Source organism: Hemicordylus capensis, chromosome 1 (assembly GCF_027244095.1).
Source record: "Hemicordylus capensis ecotype Gifberg chromosome 1, rHemCap1.1.pri, whole genome shotgun sequence".
Classification (NCBI taxonomy): Eukaryota; Metazoa; Chordata; class Lepidosauria; order Squamata; family Cordylidae; genus Hemicordylus; species Hemicordylus capensis.
In genome coordinates, this window is record NC_069657.1 from 423758830 (window position 1) to 423780801 (window position 21972).

Below are 21972 nucleotides of genomic sequence, written 5' to 3' on the forward strand. Positions count from 1 at the left end.
CTGACTGGATTTGGTACTTTATGTATCATGGCCCTTTCAAGAGTCTAGGATAACTAAAGAAGAATTAAAGATATCATTGTAGTATTTATGCTGTCCTGAGTAGTGTGACCTTCTGTAGTTGATGTGTTGTAATTTTATCGGTGCCCAAGGTGTCAAGATGACGTTTAAGTTCTTTTGGTACTGCACCAAGGGCACCAACAACTATTGGCACCACTATTGTTTTCTTTTTTCCCGAGCCACTCAATTTCAATCTGAAGGTCCTTGTATTTAGTTATTTTCTCCAATCGTTTTTCGTCAACTCGTCTGTCCCCTGGGATTGCAATATCAATTATCAGAACCCTAGTATTATTATTATTATTTCTTGTTTACACAGTCAGACAGGTGTTATTGACTGGTTTGTTTTATCCAGACATCGAGTCCTTCCCAAGGACCTGGGATGGCTGAATTTTATTGTCAATGTTGTTGCTGTTGTTATAGATATCGTCGCAGAATATAGGCTGTTCCCAGTAAAGCTGCTTTTTGTAACTGGCTGATGGTGATTTCTGTGGCCCCTATGGTGTTGAGATGCTTTACAAGGTCTTTTGGAACTGTACCCAGGGGACCAATTACCACTGGGATTATTTTGGTCTTTTTCTGCAACAGCCTTTCAATTTCAATTTGTAGATCTTTGTATTTTGTTGTTTGTTCTATTCCCTCCCCCCTTCTATTCTGCTATCCCCTGGTATTACTATGTTGATTATTTTAACTTCTTTTTCTTTCTTCTCGACTACAGTTATATCTGGTGTATTGTGTGGCAGATGTTTGTCTGTTTGTAGTCGGAAGTCCCATAATATTTTACATCTTCATTTTCTTCAACTTTTTCAATGTTATGGTCCCACCAATGTTTGGCTACAGGTAGCTTGTATTTTTTGCAGATGTTCCAGTGTATCATCCCTGCTACTTTGTCATGCCTTTGTTTATAGTCAGTCTGTGCGATCTTTTTACAACAGCTGATTAGGTGGTCCACTGTTATTATTATTTCTTGTTTACACAGTCAGACAGGTGTTATTGACTGGTTTGTTTTATACAGACATTGAGTCCTTCCCAAGGACCTGGGGTGGCTGGATTTTATTGTCAGTTGTTATAGATATCGTCGCAGAATATAGGCTGTTCCCAGTAAAGCTGCTTTTTGTAATTGGCTGATGGTGATTTCTGTGGCTTCTATGGTGTTGAGGTGCTCTTCAAGGTCTTTTGGAACTGTACCGAGGGCGCCAATTACCACTGGGATTATTTTGGTCTTTTTCTGCCACAGCCTTTCAATTTCAATTTGTAGATCTTTGTATTTGGTGATTTTTTCTATTTCTTTTTCTTCTATTCTGCTATCCCCTGGTATTGCTATGTCGATTATTTTGACTTGTTTTTCTTTCTTCTCGACTACAGTTATATTTTATTATTATTATTATTATTATTATTATTATTATTATTAATTGTACCACTTCTCAACAAAAAATTATTATACAGTAATGAGAGAATGACTACCTGTCCCTAAAGGGGCTCACAGTCTGAAAGGAAACACAAGCTAGATGTTGGCAACAACCACTGGAGAAATGCAGTGCTGAGTCTGAAAGGGCCAGTTGCTATCCTCTTGTTCAATATAAAAAGAATAGCCGCTTCAAAGTGTGCCTCTTTGCCTAGTTAGCAGGAGACAGATTTTTAGTTTTTCTTCTCTCTCTCCTCTCTTGCTCTACATGCAGTGAAGTTCTTCTCTGCTCTCTGTGAGTCAGGTTTCAGGCTGCTTTTGAAACATCACTTTTGACTGCCATCAGTACTGATATACTGCACAACCTTTGCCCTTTCCATGTTGTCCATACGACAGCCTTAGGAACATAGGAAGCTGCCTTATAAGAGTCCATGTAGCCAATTATTGTAACACTGACTGGCAGTGGTTCTCCAAAGTTTCAGGCAAGAGTCTTTTCCAGCCCTACCCAAAGATTTTGGGATTGAACCTGGGACCTTCTATAGGCAAAGCAGATGCTCTATAACGGAACTACAGCCCCATATCCAGCCTTGCATATTGTCCTCCAAAGTTTCTAGCCCATGATTTTGACTAGCCTGTTCATCCATGCATATTTCTGTGGATTGCTAGTTCTGCTTAGGTATTTCTGTGAAGTCACTTGTGTCATGGTGGTGTCATGAAAGAGCCTTCAACAAATTTGCAAAACCTTTCTTATGTGGTCACCTAGAGAGAGAGTTCTTAATCACCACAGAAGATCAGGCAAGTGGCTATCAAAAAGCCTGTGTCTATGACATCCCAGCGCTGAGTAGTCTCTGTTCCATAAATTCTTAAAATTGCAGAAAGGTTGTGCGTCCCCCCACCCCCCCGCATTGAAGACAGACGTGCCTGTGCATTGCCTATGCATTCAGCCATTTGGGGCTGAAACTTGTAGTAATCCATTTAAAACAACTGGTTTGAGATTACTTTTTGGACTAAAAAGTAACCTCCAGTTAATAAGGCAACATACTTTATTAAAGTAATCTTTAGGAAACATATTTATAAAATCTGCTAATGTAAAACACCATCTTTAGAAGAGATAGCCACTGCTCCCCGGATGTGGAGTTTTTAATGATTAAATGTAGACCTTTTTATCTCCTCCGGGAATTTACAGCAGTTGTATTGACGGTGGTGTATGTGGCACCAACTGCAAACGCACATGAGGCCATGAGTATTTTGTATGAGAACATTAATAGTAAACTGAGCAAATACCCAGAGGCGGTGCAGATTATTGCGGGGGATTTCAACCACACAGATTTGAAGGCAGTATTCCCAAAATTTCATCAGCACATCAAGTGTGCAACGAGGGAGGGAAATACGCTTGACAAGGTGTATACGAACATTAAACGGGCATTTGAGGTTAAGCCCTTGGCTCACCTTGGCAGGTCAGATCATGTGTCCCTGCTTTTGACACCAGCGTACATACCTCTCAGAAAGCAAGCCCCGATATCAACACGTACTGTTATAGTGTGGCCTGAGGGAGCCTCTCAACAGCTGCAGGACTGTTTTCAGGAGATTGATTGGAATGTGTTTGACCATCATGATCTGGAGATCCACACATCAACGGTCCTGGATTATATTAAATTTTGTACAGCCAACGTCACCAGGGAAAAGTATGTGAAGATGTATCCAAATAGGAAGCCCTGGATGACGGGGGAAGTTCGGAGGCTGTTGAAGGCCAGAAACTTTGCTTTTAGAACTGGAGATCGAGCATTGTATAGTATAGAAAGGACGAATTTGAAGAGGGGTATTAAGAAGGCAAAAGCTGAGTATAAAGGGAAAATTGAGAATTATATGAGCAGCCATAACACTAGACAAATGTGGCAGGGGGTTCAGCAACTTATTGGCTATAAATCTAATGATCCATCAACTGCAGAGAGTAGTGCCTCCCTGGTGGGGGAGCTGAATACCTTTTTTGCCTGGTTTGAGGCGACACCAGGCAGTGGTTCCAGGAGTGCTGCCGGAGTCACTGTTCTTACTTCCCGAGGAAAATGTTGTTAGAGTGGAAAATGCTGTTAAAGTGGAAGAGGAGGAAGTGAGGCGGGCACTAAAGGAAATAAATGTGAGGAAGGCTATGGGCCCTGATGGAGTGGCTGGTAGGGTGCTGAGAGATTGCTCGGAACAACTGGCAGAAGTTTTTACGAAGATTTTTAATCGATCTCTGGCCCAAGCCACTGTACCATCTTGTCTGAAATCCTCTACTATCGTACCTCTGCCAAAAAAATCTAATATAGATAGCCTGAATGACTTTCGACCTGTGGCGCTTACACCCATCATAATGAAATGCTTTGAGAAGTTGGTGCGGAATCGTATTATGGCTTGTTTGCCAGATGGATTTGATTCTTATCAATTTGCATATAAGAAGAAGAGATCCACGGAGGATGCTGTGGCTATGGCCTTACACACTGTCCTGACCCATTTGGAGAAACAAGGGAATTATGCAAGACTGCTTTTTGTAGACTTTAGCTCTGCATTTAATACTATTCTCCCATATAGATTGGTGCCAAAATTATTGGACCTGGGGCTTCTACCGTGCTTATGCAGGTGGATACTGAATTTTCTATCAGATCGTTTTCAACGGGTCAGGATGGGGTCTCATGTCTCGACGGATCTCAGTATAAATACAGGGACGCCACAGGGGTGCGTGTTGAGTCCACTTTTGTACACGCTTTACACATACGATTGTGTTCCCAATTACCTCAGCAATAGGATTATTAAGTTTGCAGACGACACAACTGTGGTTGGTCTGATTACTGCTGGAGAAGGGGAGTCGGCCTATAGGAAGGAGGTGGAGAGGCTGACAGAGTGGTGTAGGGAGAATAACTTATTCCTCAATTTAAAGAAAACAAAGGAGATCATTGTGGATTTCAGGAAATGCAAATTGGATTTCCAGCCACTCATTATTGAAGGGATTTGTGTGGAACGGGTTTCGGTGTTTAGATTTCTGGGAATAGAGTTGAGTGATGACCTGACATGGGGAGCAAACACCAAAGATCTGGTGAAGAGAGCACAGCAGAGATTATACTTCTTGAGAGTTCTCCGGAGGACTAATCTCTCAAGTAATCTATTGTTGGTGTTTTATCACTGTGCTATAGAGAGTGTGTTGACTTACGGGATCTGTGTGTGGTTTGGGAGTTGTACAGCCAGAGACAGAACACTGTTGTCCAAGGTTGTTAAGACTGCGGAGAAAATAATTGGGTGTACTCTTCCTACCTTAGATCAAATCTATGCCACTAGGTGTTATAATAAAGCTGTAGAGATAGCGCAGGATCCCACGCACCCTGGAAATGATCTCTTTCAGCTTCTGCCTTCGAGAAGGAGGTATAGGGTCTTAAAGACCAGGACCAGCCGCTTGAGAAGTAGCTTCTATCCAAAAGCGGTCTCAGCTTTGAACGCAGCAAAACACAGCTTCTGAGGGGGTTTTTGTATTTAGTTTTTAGAGTATTTTAGTGGGTTTTTAGTGGGTTGATGGGAGGGGGGCGTATGGGTATATGTTTAGATTATTCTTGTCAGGTCCTGTAGTAGTGGTTGTAGATTCTTTTCAATCTCGTTGTTCTGCACAGGACAATGACAATAAAGATCTATCTATCTATCTAGGTTCTCTTTTCACACTCTCATAGGACAATGTGCCTTTTAACATATATATATATATATATATATATATATATATATATATATATGAACAAATATCTGCTTTTCTTTCAAAACTATAGTTTACTCACAGATTTTGTAGCTATACTCAATAATTAAAGCTTACGAATAATCAGGTGACAACCCTATTGGTCCTAGCAGGTGTGCTCCAGAGATCTGTACAGTATATATCTTGCCATATGTACATGAGCATCCACCGGAATGTTTCCTCGGGGGGCGGGGGGGATATATACATACAAATATATTTTTAAAATATGTTAAGTGTTCCAAATGAATCCAACCATGAAGCCAGTGGGGGACAGACACCATGCATATTGAGAGATCAGTTGTGTGTTTATTTTATGATCTGTATCTTCATAGTTCCAAAATGAATCTTTTTCTCAAGTTTTTTTTATAAAAAGCTTGTCATTGCGTCTGTTTGCAAAGCAAACTCACTGTAGTGCTCATTTTGTTTTGACAGAAGGAGAGTATGTCAAGATGTTCATGCGGGGACGACCAATCACCATGTTCCTGCCTTCAGATGTAGACAAATATTATGAAATCAAGACAGAGCTGCCTCCTGAGAAATTAAAACTGGAGTGGGTGTATCCTTATCGGGAAAACTCAGCAAAAAAATACATGCTTTTTCCTTTGGTTTTTTTTCTTCCTTTAAAAGTCAAGTTTCCTGTTTTCTCTTACAACTGTGAAGTTAATTTAATCTAATAAAAGTGAAGAAAGTAAAGCCCTCCCTACTAGGAAAAAATAATTTTGTGTTCAGTAAATAATAGGCTATAGGTTGTCAAGCAATGAAGCGACCACTTATATTTTCCTTCTGCTGTTTATGCCAATTTCTTCTGCCTTGTCGCTTGGCAGAGACATTTTCCCACAGTGACCCTAGTTCTTTTGTTTTTCAAAACTGTTAGGCAGGGCCTTGACAGTTTTTCTTTGGATCTAGGAGCCAGCCCAGAAATTTTGAAGCCTGACAATGGACACTTGTCAAAATTAGTGGTGGACATTTCATTCATTCATTCAACTTTTATAGCGCCTTTCAAAATGTATCTCAAGGTGATTTACACTGTGGAGGGGAAGGGTAAATGGGCTTTTCTTTATCCCCTTTACAAGTAACATTCTTAGAAGAAAAACAAGGCTGCCGTGGACAAATAAAGATTTTATTAATAACTCTACCACTGAATAACCTAGTCTAGGCACCGTGGTTAAATTTCTAGGTGCCATGGCTCCCTGTGTAGGCACTGGATTGTTAACTTGTTAACTTTTGAACAGCACAAGAGCTCTGTCATGTCCACCAAGATGAGAACCTCCAACCAGTGTAGAGAGAAAGATAGGGGGAGATCAGAGTTGCATATTTGCCATGTAAAATAATATTTAAATAGGGTTGGAAGATAGGTATACTGAAGTATTGCTGTCCATCATGGCTTCTCCCCTCATTCTCAGCCAGTAGTGAAGGAGACTTCCTAAGCCTGGATGAAATGAAGTTCACATTGCAAAAGAAATGAAATCGCATCTGAATGCTGGACTACATAAACGTTGGTCTGATCCAACAAGGCAATTGACAGTGTTGACTTCTAAAAATCTGAAAATATATGCCATTTTCCCATCTTTTGTTGTGAACTATCAGAAGCTCTTAGCTTCTATTTAGCAGCAACTCAGTGGTGATCTGCACTCATGGTGGATTTCTCAGCTGACTGGAAAATACCAGCCGAAATTGGCAACTTTGGTGCCTCAGCCTTTTCTTTTTTGGACAAATGTTTCTGTGGAGACAGTTTGTGCCAGTTGCATTTCCTGTTGGCACCCTCTTGTTTCAAATGCAAGATAGTTGGCAACAAGCTATTTTTGGTGATCCGGAGCAATTTGATTTTTGAGGAAGGATCCCTTCCTCGAGCCCGGTTCTCTTTCCCTGAACAGGAGCTTCTATTTCTGAAGTAAGAGTTAGGATTAGAGATGTGCACAAATCAATTTTTGCTGTTCGATTCGAGCTCGAATCAAATCACAAAAACCTGAAACCTAACCCCCAGTTCCCATTGCCTCAAGGTTTTGTTATTCATGGTTATTCGTGCCTGTAGATGAGAATGGAACCCCTGTAAATAACGAAGGCCACCTGTATTTCTATTGTGCAGGAATTGCTTTGTGTCAAACCTAAGTTACTTTCCTGCCCTCTAGAATCTTGAGAGAAGTTTCCAGGCTTCTGCATCCACTTAGCAATATCTTGCCACCTTGCAAGGAGCTTTTGGAATTTTCACACACTACTTTTAAAAGGCCAAATGGAACTGATACACTTCCTTTCAGGAATGCAGCAATAGGAAGGCTCTGCTGTCTGATGCAATTCTGTGGCTGTGAAACAGGTTAAAGTAGTACAACAGCTCCTATTATTACCTAATGAAAACTTCATATTTCAAGTTTACAATCTGACACTGTTTTATGCTTTATACTTCTGTGTAGTCTCCATTTGCTTGCTGGGCACACAATTCATAGTACGTTTTTGTTTGCTTTGAATTACTGCAGTGTGTTAATGAAAAGTGGACGGGGCGGGGGGGGTTAGTTTTCCAAAGTGCGAATATTGCCTGTGAATGTGCAGCAATAAAGGGTTAGAGGATTAAGAAACACAGAGGCTTGTAGAAACATGATTTCGACAGACTTTTCAAATTTTATTCACTTTGGTTATGAATGATTTAAAAAAACCTTGACTTAAAAAAAAAAAAAGCTATGGTTATCGTGGAAGGGATTGTCGAGCCAATGTTTACCTCCTTCCTACTGGAGAAATAGTATATTTCATAGCATCCGTGGTAGTACTGTTTAACTATGAAGAGCGGACTCAGCGGCACTACTTGGGACATACGGATTGCGTGAAATGGTTGGTGGATGCTGTGACGCATGTTTTGGCTGCAGTTGTTTTGTGATCTGATTTTATACTCTGTGTTCTCATGGTATGTGTTCATTGTATTTTCCCATGTGGTTCCTCAACTCTGGAAACCCTTCACCAGATGTGCCCGAATGTGATGCACTGAAAATGGCAGTGAAAATTAGTTGTTTATCTGGATTAATACAGTGGTTGACATCCAGAGCAAAGAACTGAACGAGGAAGGTTGCACCTAGTGCAAGAGGATGGCTTGGTTATGCTAGAAAATGGGAATTTGCAGAATTGCACTATAGTGCTTTTAAGTTCCCTTTCAAACAAATGAGGCATGCCGCAGTTGTGCAACTGCAAACATGCTTGGTGGTAGCGCAGCACTAGTCTGGAATGCAAGCAACAGTTTTGTGCTAGCGTAGTTCATTGCTCTGGCTATTGACCATTGTTCCTGGCTGTCATCCCTTGAAGGAATGGAAATTATTGAGGGGAAGGAGGAAAAGAGGAGTCACTTGCCTTATTCACAGATTTCAACACACATACAATCTGTATGTGTGATCTGTATGCATGTTCAGTACAGTTATACCTTATGTTCAGTGCAAGTACAGTAGCATACTTTTGATCTGTACCCTGCATTTGAGGTGGCCTGTACCCGAGTTAACTTGTAAAATGAGCACATCTACAGCCATTCCCACAAAAATGTGTACGCACACCTTTTGGTTTTTGATGAAGGATCCCTTCCATGAGCCCCGTTCTCCTTCCCTAAATAGGAGCTTCCATTTATGGAGTAAGAGTCCTAACTCTGTGATCTAACCCTGTGGTGGCAAGCTGTTGCATGTACAATATAATGTCTGAATAGGGCTCCTTTATCCAGTGCTTCATGCAGATCTCCCAAATTACCCTGCTGAGGGATTCCCCCCGCCCCTTGGTGTGGTGATCTAATACTAGAATATTTTCAGCTACTCCCTGCCACAAGGTGCTGCTGGTAGTGCTGGTTATTATTATAATTCACTATCCATGCATGTAACACTTTAAAAAATGGTCAGGATAGGCTCCTACCCAAAAGGACATACAGTCTAGACCCATCGCACAAAAGGAAGTGGGGAGGAAATGAAGGCGAAGTGAACAGAGAATGAATCTGTGATTCCAGTTAAACAAACTTAGGACAGTTACAGTAAAGATTGATTGCTTCAGAATCACAACTGACTTCATTGTTAGTTAAAGCTAGTTGTTTGTTGACGTTGGCAGGGCTGTGTGTATGAATACACATACAGCTTCTCTGTGTTAGCAAAGAGAAAAAGTCACATATATAGATACAACATGAGGTCAGTTGTCTTCCTGTTCCAGGTTTGTTATGTGTCTCCTTCTCTTCCTCATAAAGTCTTGGCCTCACTATTGAAAATCCTGGCACAGTGGACATGTGAACTTTATATATTCAGATACATGCAATCAAAATCTGAAAGTGCTAAGTATGCATAAGTACCAACTGTTTGGACTTCTGCTCAAATGTCTATTGACAATAACATCTCAGTATGTTAATAGGTGTGGCAGTGGTGACTGGTTTAGTTGCCAGGAATGCCTGTTTAATACAGCTAAATCACCTAGACTGTGCCATGCTATGCAAATCCTCTGGTGTATCCTTGCCACACAAGAGATACGGGGAACTCCAGGCTGTGCATGGATGATGAAACACACATAGGAGGTAGTCATGCTTTTGCACCCAAAGCCATACATAGCTGGTTTGCATGAGCACTGACCACAATACAGATGGGGGTGTGCAAAGAGCATGTCCATTCTGATGTCACTGGAGAATATCCTGATACGTTGTCTTAGCATTCTTTAATTGCGTGTTTAAGCAGGGTTTTGGAGCACATGTAGAGAGGTGATTCAGATGAACATCCCTCTCACACGATTAAAGGATGTCCCAACAATATGTTGGGTCATCCTGCAATGACGTCTGGATGGGCGCACTCTCGGCATGTCCCTTTCCTCATGTGCTGGCAGATGATCCTCTGAGCTGGCTCACAAAGATATACCATTGTCTAAAGTACTTCTCTGCCTCCTTCCAGATTGGTAGTTTGGTGAATAACATTTCTAAAAGTAGGTAGTGTCCCTAACTCATGATTTTCTTGGCATTATTTCTTTAGCCTTGCTGTTCACCCAGATAAAATCAGGATTGCAACTGGACAGCTAGCTGGAGTGGATAAAGATGGAAGAGTAAGTTAAGAAATACTTATTTGGGGATTTGCTTGGTGTTTCTGAAAAGGCCCTGAGATGTTTCTCCTTCTGTGACTGCTCACCTCTGATGCATGTGTTGATGTATGCTTTGGTGTCTCTTTGTATATTTCTCACAGAAGTCTGCAGAAGCCTGTTGAAAGTTTATTTTAGCCAGGATTCCCTTTCCTCCCTCTTCTCCCTCCCCCAAGGAAAAAATGACTCTTACTGGAACTGCGGCCACCCATGTGCTCTTTCTGCTTCAAGGAAAAGGAAACCTGACCTCATGCTCTCATATAAGTGAGCCTAAAGCCCTTGGCAAATGGCACTGCAGGATCACATAACGAAGCGAGAGTGCTTATGAACAAGCTTGTGTGTAGCTGTTAAAACTGGGCTACTATTGGCACTTAAATCACCAAGTCATCTCTGCTAAGTTGACATGGATGGTATGACTTAACGGTGGGATTTTGTTGCAAAAAATATGTGGAGTATTGATGTGTGTTAGGGTAGCATTTGGCTAATTCATTGCAAAGGATCAAGTTGTCTCTCTCTGGTCTGATGATGTTATAACCATTGCAATCGCTATGGCTTCAGTCATCTTTGCCAATATTGTTCTATATTGCCATTTTTTGTACCTGGAGCTATATTAAACTCAAATTATTCTACGTGAAATTAACTAATTTGGGACTGGGCATTGCTCTAATGGAAACATCTCATAGGGCTAATTTGGACAATACTTTACCGGCCCACACAATCAGAAGTGGGGGGCGTTAAGAGTGTGCCCACTGTAAGTCTTCTGCAAATGGTCCGATGCCCTCCCAACATTTCTCTTTATTGTGTAGCGGGCTGTTCATCTGAATTAGCGGCTCAACTAATCAGACTTCTTTTTTAAAAAACAAATTTGCTAATTTAATAAAAGTTCTTATAAAAGCTGGGTGATGGTTCCTACTGCAACATATACATGCCTAATCTAAAAACAAAGGCTAATATGACTAACAACATAGTGCCAATGCTTCTGAAGACTTCCAGTCTAATTCTGCATCAGTGCTGGGGTGGGGAGGTGGGGGAGAAATTTCTGTGATATCCCTTTCCCCCCAGAATTCCTCTGTGCCACCCAGTATTATGTCCCTGAGGACTGCTTGACCTTCAGGGACTTTTTTTTGGGTGTCACAGTGGGCTTCTTGAAGGGGGGGAGGTTGTAGAAATTTGCTGCCATTGCACTGGTGCTTCGTTAGGATGCCAGCCAGTGCTTTACCTTTACCTTTACAAAGGAATGATGCATAAAACACCACAGAGCACTTAATCTCATTAAGTTTGAGCCTGACCTAGAGCATGGAGTTGCAAAACACTAATTGGATGGAGTACGATGTCCCAGTTCCTTCTGGGAGTTAAGTACAGTTAGGATCTTTGAAAGTGCACCTGAAACTCAAGGTGTTGAATTGCCTTTATCAATGCTCATCTTCACTTCAGTCAGTATTTACTTTGGGGTCACTATTTGGTCATGTTCACCTCAACAGAAGTCAAGAAGTCATTATCTGCTTAATGTAAAATGAGTTCTGCATGTGACACCTTTCAGGACCTTCAGTAACCATTTCTATCACATTGTTTTTACTTAGCTTTTGCAACCACATGTTAGAGTGTGGGACTCAGTGAGCCTGATGACGCTGCAGGTTATTGGCCTTGGGACTTTTGAGCGTGGAGTGGGATGTCTGGATTTCTCAAAAGCAGTAAGGAAAAATTGCATTTTCTTTTGATAATGTAACTTGATTATGTAACTGGCTGTACATAAGGCTGAAACAAACACCTGTAGAGATGTGAGGGTCACCTCTGTATTCCCTTGGAGTGAAATGTTAAATTATTGTGGGTTCTGTCACCTGAAAAAGGGGGGGGGGCATCCAATGTATCCAATGGGACTACTTGGGAGTAGGAAGTTTTACTCACGTGTAAAAAAAACATGACTCCAGATGAGAGTTAATGTGTTGCTGGTTCAGCAACAAACTGTTGGCACTGAATTATATCCGTAAATTGTATCTTAAAAGGGTTTTTTGTATGTATTGATATTGTTAGCCACTGTGGACTATTTACAGGAAAGGTGTGGTATAAATCCATAAATAGATAAAAATAGATTTAATATGATGTAAGAATAAATGGCTGTGAAGGTTGACAGGATGGCTTGTGCCCACTTGTTTAACAAATCCTCCCCTCTTCTCTCTGGTATGCAGAACATGCTAGGGAGCAGCAGCTTCTCCTCCCGCCCGCCCGCCCTCGCCAAACCTGAGACTCTCCTTCTTCCCAGTCTGTACAGTCATGCCCGGGAGCAGCTTTTTCCTTCTTTCCTTCCTTTCTGTCTTTTGAAAAGACAAGGAGTGGGGAACAGGGTGATAAGATGTGCAAGTCCACTTTCAAGAGGCAAGGAAAAGAGGAAATTAGGAGTGGCCAGATGGGCCTAGATGGCTGCATAGGGCCCAGTGAGGTGATGGTCATGAGGGACACTGCTGCCTCCTCGTCCACCACCTGAAGCAATTGCCTCATCGGGCCTCATTGAAGAGCCGGACCTATTTTCACACCCAGCTTCGATGCAGTGATCCACATGATTCACAAGACGACAGCATTCCTGATCAGCTGGCACTGCAACACATGTTAAAGCCAAACCCAGGAGAGGTGTGCAACAGCACAGTTGCACAGCTACTTAGAATTGTGTGCTTGCATAGCACTCCTTACATTGAAAACAGTCAAAGCTCCACTGCAGACTGTCTTAAGTAGTTGCACAAATGCATCCTTGTGTATCACTGCCTGGGCTGGTTTCCACACGCGTAGCAGTGATCGCTGATCAGGAACACTGGTATAGCTTGCACATTATGTAGGTGATTATTGTTATTATTTTTATTTATTTTCCATCATATTATTTTTTCATTGCACTAGACACATCATAACAACAAAGAGGTCCCCCATCTGGCCATGGGGGGCCATGGTGGCTGTTTGCTATTGGCAATGCCAGCCCGTCCTCCCACACCAGCATCACAACTTGGATCAATATTTGGTACAAAGCAATAATACAGGGCAGTGTCTTTGGAATTGTGGCACTTTGTTCTAAACACTGAGTCCTTATAAACTGAGTAACCCCCGCTACTGAGTAACCTCTGCTAACCTGGCATAACCCCTGCTAACTTGGCAAAGAGCCACCTTTTAATGTGATGATTCTCTTTATTTAGCAGAGGGAGAGTAACTGGCCCTATCCACCCCCAGCACACTACCTCCAGTGACTGTTGCTGGTGTCTGTCTTATGTTTCTTTTTAGATTGTGAGCCCTTTGGGGACAGGGATCCATCTTATTTATTTGTTATTTTTCTGTGTAAACCACTCTGAGCCATTTTTGGAAGTGCGGTATAGAAATCGAATAAATAAATAAATATTTGGTTAGCTGTATGAATAAATAAATACATGGTTCCTGCAAACCAATGGTTCTTAACATGGGGCCCGCCGGATGTTGCTGAACTACAACTCCTAGCATCCCCTGCTACAATTTATTGTGGCTAGAGATACTGGGAGTTGTAGTTCAGCAACGTCTGGTGGACCCCCTGTTAAGAACCACTGCTGTAAACTGCTGCTCTGGCAATTAACTGTCACAAGCACTATGGATACAAACATGTATATACTTCTAGCATTTGAATCTCTAGAGGGTAGATAACTCTATTTTTCAGCACTGATGGAAGAACAACAATAGATAGGTTACACTCCTAAAAGAGCGCACCATAAAGTCTGCAAGAAATGCCTAGAATAGAAGTGATGATGATGATACTGCATTTTTGCTTCAACATACATTGAAAGATTTCTTGTCAGGATGTTCAAGGAGACCCGTCTCTGAAAGTTTTGACACAAAGTATTAGTGTTTTATCTGTGACGCAGGGCTACAACAGGAAATAATAAATCCCCTTGCTTTGCAGTTTTGCTAGTTTCAGAAAGAGCCCGGTCTGTTCCTTTAAATAGTGACTATCTAGTCTCTACCTCAGAATTCACCATAAGGCTATAACCAACAGTGTGTTGTAATATAAATACTACTTTTTAATAAGTCTGTGTCAGCGAGAGTTTAAATTGTTATAAGAACTAAAACGTTTTATTATTGACTTATCTGGCTTGAATAATAATTGTATACTTTAGTACTTATTGAATGTATGCATATGTTACAGGTAAATCTTATTCCTTGGGCACATCTGAATCTACTCAGTGATATGAGGCCGTGGGCAATAATCTGTTTGCTTATATTATAAGCAAAGGCAGATGAAAATGCATGTGATCAGATGTTGTCATCTTTTCTAATACTGGGCGCATTATTCTCCCTGTGTCTGTCCAGGCACTCGTTACTTTCAGGGTCAATTTAAGTGATCTGAAGGCTGAAATGTCGGCTTGCTGTGGCAGTCATTTTGCTGCTTTACTGCATGCCGTGTGCCCAAGTCTTAAATGTTTTCACTTGTACTACAGGTGAAACTCGGAAAATTAGAATATCGTGCAAAAGTCCATTAATTTCAGTAATGCAAATTAAAAGGTGAAACTGATATATGAGACAGATGCATTACATGCAAAGCGAGATAAGTCAAGCCTTAATTTGTTATAATTGTGATGATCATGGCGTACAGCTCATGAAAACCCCAAATCCACAATCTCAGAAAATTAGAATATTATATGGAACCAAGAAGACAAGGATTGAAGAATAGAACAATATTGGACCTCTGAAAAGTATAAGCATGCTTATGTATTCAGTACTTGGTTTGGGCCCCTTTTGCAGCAATTACTGCCTCAATGCGGCGTGGCATGGATGCTATCAGCCTGTGGCACTGATGAGGTATTATGGAAGACCAGGATGCTTCATTAGCGGCCTTCAGCAATTCTGCATTGTTTGGTCTCATGTCTCTCATCCTTCTCTTGGCAATGCCCCATAGATTCTCTATGGGGTCAGGTCAGGTGAGTTTGCTGGCCAATCAAGCACAGTACACTGTATACTTTTCAGAGGTCCGATATTGTTCTATTCTTCAATCCTTGTCTTATTGGTTCCATGTAATATTCTAATTTTCTGAGATTGTGGATTTGGGGTTTTCATGAGCTGTACGCCATGATCATCACAATTATAACAAATTAAGGCTTGACTTATCTCGCTTTGCATGTAATGTGTCTGTCTCATATATCAGTTTCACCTTTTAATTTGCATTACTGAAATTAATGGACGTTTGCACGATATTCTAATTTTCCGAGTTTCACCTGTACTGCTGCTGCTGCTACTATTACTATGTGGTGGTGGCAACTAATATTTATATAACACTCTTCAACAAAATTCTCAAAGCGGTTTACATAGAAAAATAAATAATATATAAATGATGGCCCCCTGCCCCCAAAGGGCCCACAATCTTAAAAGAAACATAAGGTAGACACCAGCAACCGTCCCTGGAGGGATGCTGTGCTGGATCTGGAGAGGGCCAGTTGCTCTCCCCCTCTTAAATATAAGAGAATCACCATTTTTAAAAGGTGTCTCCTTGCTCAGTTAGCCATCACTTTATGATGGTATGGTAAAGGGTTGGTTGGTTTGGAAAAAATGGGAATGGGGCCGTAGACCATCTGCTTTGCATGCATAAGATCCCATGGTCAATCCCTGGCATCTCCAGGTAGGACTGAGCAAGACTCCTGTCGGAAACTCTGGACAACTGTTGCCAGTCAATGTAGACAGCACTGAGCTAAATGGACCAATGGTTTGACTTAGTATAAGGCAGCTGTTTATGTATTTGAGAAAATTATATCCTGCCTTTCTTCACCATGAATTAGTTCTTAGTTCTTTAATGTTACAGCCACAAGCCAAAACAGAAGAAAAAGATTACAGTTATATAATTGAATGTATGTAATTAAAACAGGCTGAAATTAGAATTAGTTAAAAAAAATTGACAAAATTTAAAACATAATTATGATAAAAATTTAAAACAGTAAAATATCCTTATTAACCATCCGGCGACGTATATTTATGGTAGCAGCACAGAATTTAGCCACATTAACACCATGAATTCAAGGTGACCAACAATGGGCAGCATCCTAACTAATAGTCATGACTGATTCCCATTGAAATTCAAGCAACTTGTTAGACATGACTTTTCAATGGGGCTTAGTCATTACTGACATCGTCTGGTTCCTGTCTGATATGTTTTAAAACCATAAAAATACAATTATTAATATGGATTATACAAACATGAAGAGAGAACAAAAGCCCTAAAATAAGATCACAGAAGGTGAGAGAAGCCCTCTATGAAAAAGAAGTGTTTGTGAGCTGGCAAAACATTAACAGGCTAGGAGGCCAGTCAAATCTCCCAAGGGAGTGAATTCCATAGAGTGGGGAGCCACCACTGAGAAAGCCTGCTCCTACACAGCTGCCCAATGTGCACCCCAAAGGAGAAGAGTGTTGACATACGCTTTCAATTAGTTTTAGGGCAAGAAAGTAACTTAATTTTCTTTAGTTTAGAAAAGCACTATTAATTTTGATTTCTTCCCATTACGTAGTTGAATAAATGTTTTAAAAGGGAAAAGTGATTGAGGGGGGAAATGGGGGCAGGAGGGAGGGAATTAATTGATGGCTTTCTGATATTGTATGTGAAACGGAATTAATTTGCACAAATGCATGTTAGAATTTGATGTTGGTTTAGGGGGAATTAAATGTTATATGCAGGTTGGTGGAAGAGTCAGAGGTACACTTAGTCATCATTTTCTATGCTGTGTGTTCTTTCAATTCATGTGAACCCTCCTGCATTGTAGACATGAAAGGGAAGGAACTCACTTCAAGAGGCAAGTGTGAAGGATGCAAGCTTTTTTCAGATGTTATATGAACACGCAGAGGGTTGGAAAAGTGGGATTGTGCATGCCCAACCTGTGTCTGTTCATTATAAGATCTTTAAAAGCCCACACATAGCTAGTCATACATGCAGAAGATGCCCTCCATGTGATCAAGAACTTTGCTTCTTCACAGAGCCCTCTAATATACTTGGGAAATGTCCAGAACTTAAAGGCATATACAGTGCTGATTTCCCCTCTTCCCATGTTGGTACATGCAATGCCTGAACCGTATAAACTAAGACCATGAACTACATAAAGTTGGGGCAAGCTTTTTATTGTGCTACATTGTTCCTGCTCCTAGTTGGAAAATTCCATGCTCTGTTTATTAGCATGGACAGTTCTTGAGCAGATGCACACACAAAAAACTCACCCATGAAACACTTCTATGCCTGGAGTCTTGTATAAATTGAGTCATCTCACCTGGATATGTGGTTGGCACATGAGGGATCGCTGGACTGGGCAGATCCTAACCTTGTCTGCATTGTGGCTGATGGCCTGGTGTAAGATCAAGCTGGCTACCTGTATGTGTTTTTCTTTCACTTCCGACATCACATTTAAACCAGGCCTGTGTAATCAGGGAGAACACATAAGCCAAGACCTGCTTCTGTACCTGATCTGTGTGTGAACCAGCCCTTTTAAACATAGGTAAATGTTGTCTGGTGTTAAATACCGGATATTGTTGTCAGTGTCCTGGATTAGAACCTTTTCTAAGCAATCAGGAAAACACACGTACAGGAGAACCTCATTATTTGCGGGGGTTCTGTTCCTCGTCTACTACTGTGAGTAGTGGAACCACGAGTAACGAAGCATCACTCCTATGGGAAATGGGGGATTAGGTTCCAGGATGGAGGAAAAGTGCTTAAAGGCAAGGGGGGAGACACCAAATAACATGAAATTCTGTGCTCCATGTGCCCAGGATGTGTCCAGGAGTACCCCCAAAGCCGTGAAATGCCGCCCCAAACTGTGAAAACTCATGAAACTTTTTCCAAGAAATGAACCACAGAATGGACCTCCGTAGTAATTTCCAGCCCCCTAAGAACCATTGATACGTGGGTTTTAACCCTTTTGTATCCACAGATTCTGAAAATAGCTGTCAATCAGACACCCTGCGGATACACTGAACCATGAATTCCAGATCCACGAATAATGAGGTTCTACTGTATACCTTTTTATGTGGACATTTCCCTTTTGTTACCAGGCTGTCTGGTTTGCTGCATACCCTCCATACACAGATGACCTACAAAAACCCTTTGTTTTTTCTTTGAAGGATTCAGGTACACATTTGTGTGTGATTGACGATTCTAATGAGCACATGCTGACTGTCTGGGATTGGCAGAAGAAATCAAAAGTAGCAGAGATAAAGGTGAGTAATAGAATTCATTGTTTCAATGTAAATCTTTGGTATCTTGCAATTATATACCAAGTACAGGTTCAGTATCTCTTATCCGGACTGCTTTGGACCAGAATGTTCCAGATTTTGGATTTTTCCAGATTTTGGAATATTTTCGTAATGAAATATCTTGGGCATGAAGATCCAAGTCTAAACACGAAAGGTTACTGTATTTAGAGAGAATTACAGACAAATTACAGCATGTTTAAAAGTAGCAAAATTGGGAGTCTGCGAGCAAGTGAGGGGGTCCTTTCTTCTCTCCTCTTCCACTTTTTAAATCTTTTAAGCGTCTCCCCAAGGGAATGTGTAGCATCCAACCAGCAGCGTCTCCTCGTGGTGGAAGCTGAGGGGGGGAGGGGGGGTTGCAATTGCAAAGGTGGTCTGCTTTTGCTCGCCCGCGTGTTCTGCTTGTGGATCGAGCACACACGAGGAGAGGCAGGCAGGTAGCTGTGCCTTCAGCCAGCTCGGTTTGGGAACTGAAGTGTTTACCTTTTGCTAGTGAGCTGTGCGTGTGTGAGAGCAATTATTACAGAAGTCGTCAAGGCTTTAAAAAAAAAATTAACGTTTGTAGCTCGCTGCCTGATGGCTTCTGGAATAAACAAGGTCCATCAGGCTGGGACTTGCAATGGGTCTTCTAAAGCTACTAGTCATTGTAGTTCATTGGAGAAAGGAGATTGGGAAATGCCTATGAAAATGTAAGAAGATTGCCCAGCTCACCAAGGTAATAAATAAGTTTTGTTTTTTGTTTTGCTACGGCGCACACCGTGGTGGTTTGCGGATTTTGGAGCATTCCGGATTTCGGATGTCAGGATAAGGGATACTCAAACTGTAGTTGCATAGATACAACTGCCCATATGTCTTGATAAAATGTATGACACGACAAGGTGTCTCAGTCAGATGGACCAAACAGTTGTATTAAAACATTGATCTCCACACATTATGGGTAACATAGCATTATTTATTTATTTATTTCTCCATGTATAATGTTCCAGGTATGTGGTCAAATTGAAATGTGAACTGGGAAACACACTAGTATACTTTGCAGTGGATTTCCATGATCATAGTGATTTCAAAAAAAGTACTACTGCAATGGTGGAAATACCTGCAAATTGAAGCCATACACCTCAAGTTCACATGTTGCCTTCTCCAGTAGCAGCTGTGCATGTATCAGAGGACAATTATTTTAAGAACATTTGGTGGCCTATTGGACTACTGTTCAGAGATGCATTAATATGAATATGATTTATTTATTTATTTATTTATTTATTTTATTTTATTTTATTTTATTTAGAGATTTAATTTACTGCCCAATCCACAGACTTGGGGCGGTGTACAAACAAGAAGAGCATAAAAGAGGTTTTTTTTAAATTAAAGATGAATATTAACATGCATCTGCATATATATTATGTTACACATATTTTTGTGCAGTCCTCTGCTCATCTGCATGAACATGAGTATTCATGATGCTAATTCATTTGTTTGTTTCAACAGACTACAAATGAAGTTGTGCTTGCAGTAGCGTTCCATCCGACTGATAAAGACACAATAATAACATCTGGCAAATCTCATATATTTTTCTGGACCTGGAATGGCAATTCTTTAGCAAGGAAGCAAGGGATATTTGGTGTAAGAAATTTTGTGTTTTTGGCAAACTTCCTACTAACATAAACCAGATTCTTTGACACCCTCAGATCAACTATTTTGTGTCCTTTTCTATAGTAACTAAAGACCAGACTGACCACACATTACACACAAATAGATGTAAGAAACACAGTTTTGGGATATTGTAATTTTTGAGCAGAGAAGTGGCACTGGGATGCAGAGACATGTTGTTTAGCCCCATCCCTGCTGACCATCTTTCCACTCTACCTACTTTCCTTTCACTATCTCTACAACTGGACTAAATTTGGTCCAAATCCATTAGTGTCATGGCTCAGACTTCAGAATCAGAAGAATCAGAGCAGGAGGACTCGCCTGCTAGTGAGCCACAGCAACAAGAATTGGCAGAGAAACCAGACTCTGGAGCTGAAGATTCTCAACAGCTGCCAGACTTGGTTTCTGATGAGGAAGAGCCTGGGATTTCCCCTGTATTGAGACGACGTATCAAGAGGCAGCTCAGTGGGACTCACGCAGGTGCAGGAGATCACAAGAAAGAAAGCCAAACAGCTGACTCAGGGAAGCCTGATTGGTTGCTGGTTCTGTGGAACCATATATATTCAACAGTCTCTCATGGCTGAGTTGCTGTTTGCAGCTTCGCTGGCAGCTTATAGTGTTCTCTTGCATATTAAATATTTTCCGTGTTCCAGTTTGTGTTGTCTGTACTTCCCTGCAGTGTTCCCTTAATTCCTTGTTCTGTGTCCTTCACTTGTTTCATTCCTTGTTTTGTCTTTTCCTTTCACTTATTACTCAGTTATTGTTAGAGGGGGGTACCTAGTTTCAGTTCAGGGGACTTTATTCATTTACTGTTTTCTTTGCGAGCCTTTTATTTTCCTTCATCCAGTTTTGTTGCTGCTTTCTGTTTACTTTCATGGGGTTGTAAATCCTGTAGGGTTAGCCGGGCTATCAGTTCACGACAGCTAGGCAGTTCAAACGTTAGCCCACTTGTGCCTCAAACATTCATATGTCTGCCATCTTGAAATGGGGTGGATGACATCATCACGAACTATAAGTTTGAGGTGTCCCTACAACTGTGTTTATTCTATCTATCTATCTATCTATTTAAAATATTTATGCCTCGCTCCTCCACTATACTACTGCTTTGGTACTACTGTACCAAATTTGGTCCAGATCGGTTCCCACTTGCACCTCAAACGTTCATGTGTCTGCCATCTTGAACCAGGGTGGATGACATCATTACAAACTACGCCCTTGTGGTGTGTCTATGTGTCCTTACACCTCTAGCAAATTTGGTTCAAATCGGGTAGGCGGTTCACAGGTTATCCTTCTTGCGCCTCAAATGTTGACGCATCCATCTTGAGTCAGGGTGGATGACATCATAACAAACTACGCCATTGAGCTGTCAATATGTGTCCCTACAACTCTATCCAGTTTGGTTCATATTGGTCCAAGCATTGCAAAGTTGATGAGGGGGACACATGGACGGACAGACACACACATGGAAAGTAAGCTAAAAAATGAGGGTGAGCACAGAAGCGTTAAAGTGAATTTATGAGTCAGTGAGCTGTGTCCCACATATTAGATTTCTGAACCAGAAATAGAGGGTGGAGCTGGCCAAACTACTTGTATGAGTGGGGTGCTCCCTGCCCCCCCCCGAGCCACTTTTGTTCATGGTGGGGGAAGCAATTGTGGGGCTTGAAGTGGAACACAGGTGGGAGGCTGGCATTGTCTCTTCCTGTCACTTCTTTCTGTGCATGACATGGGGCATGCCTCTGTATATGTTGAGCTTTTCCATCTCAAAAAGTGTGTGGCCATAGGTGGAGGCCACAGTTCTCATTCACCAGTGGGGCAACAATTCCTGACA

At 41.3% G+C, this 21972-nt stretch overlaps 1 protein-coding gene across 10 annotated transcripts in view; it reads left to right on the forward strand.

Annotated features, from left to right (window-relative positions):
* Window positions 1-21972, forward strand: part of EML4 (EMAP like 4) — a 217536-nt gene that overhangs the window by 150038 nt on the left and 45526 nt on the right. For all 10 annotated transcript variants that reach the window (XM_053311351.1, XM_053311356.1, XM_053311371.1 and 7 more), the window contains 6 exons: window positions 5643-5766; window positions 7881-8030; window positions 10172-10241; window positions 11855-11965; window positions 18369-18464; window positions 19983-20117. In XM_053311351.1, coding sequence (XP_053167326.1) covers window positions 5643-5766; window positions 7881-8030; window positions 10172-10241; window positions 11855-11965; window positions 18369-18464; window positions 19983-20117 — 686 coding nt within the window. The remainder of the gene's footprint in view (window positions 1-5642; window positions 5767-7880; window positions 8031-10171; window positions 10242-11854; window positions 11966-18368; window positions 18465-19982; window positions 20118-21972) is intronic.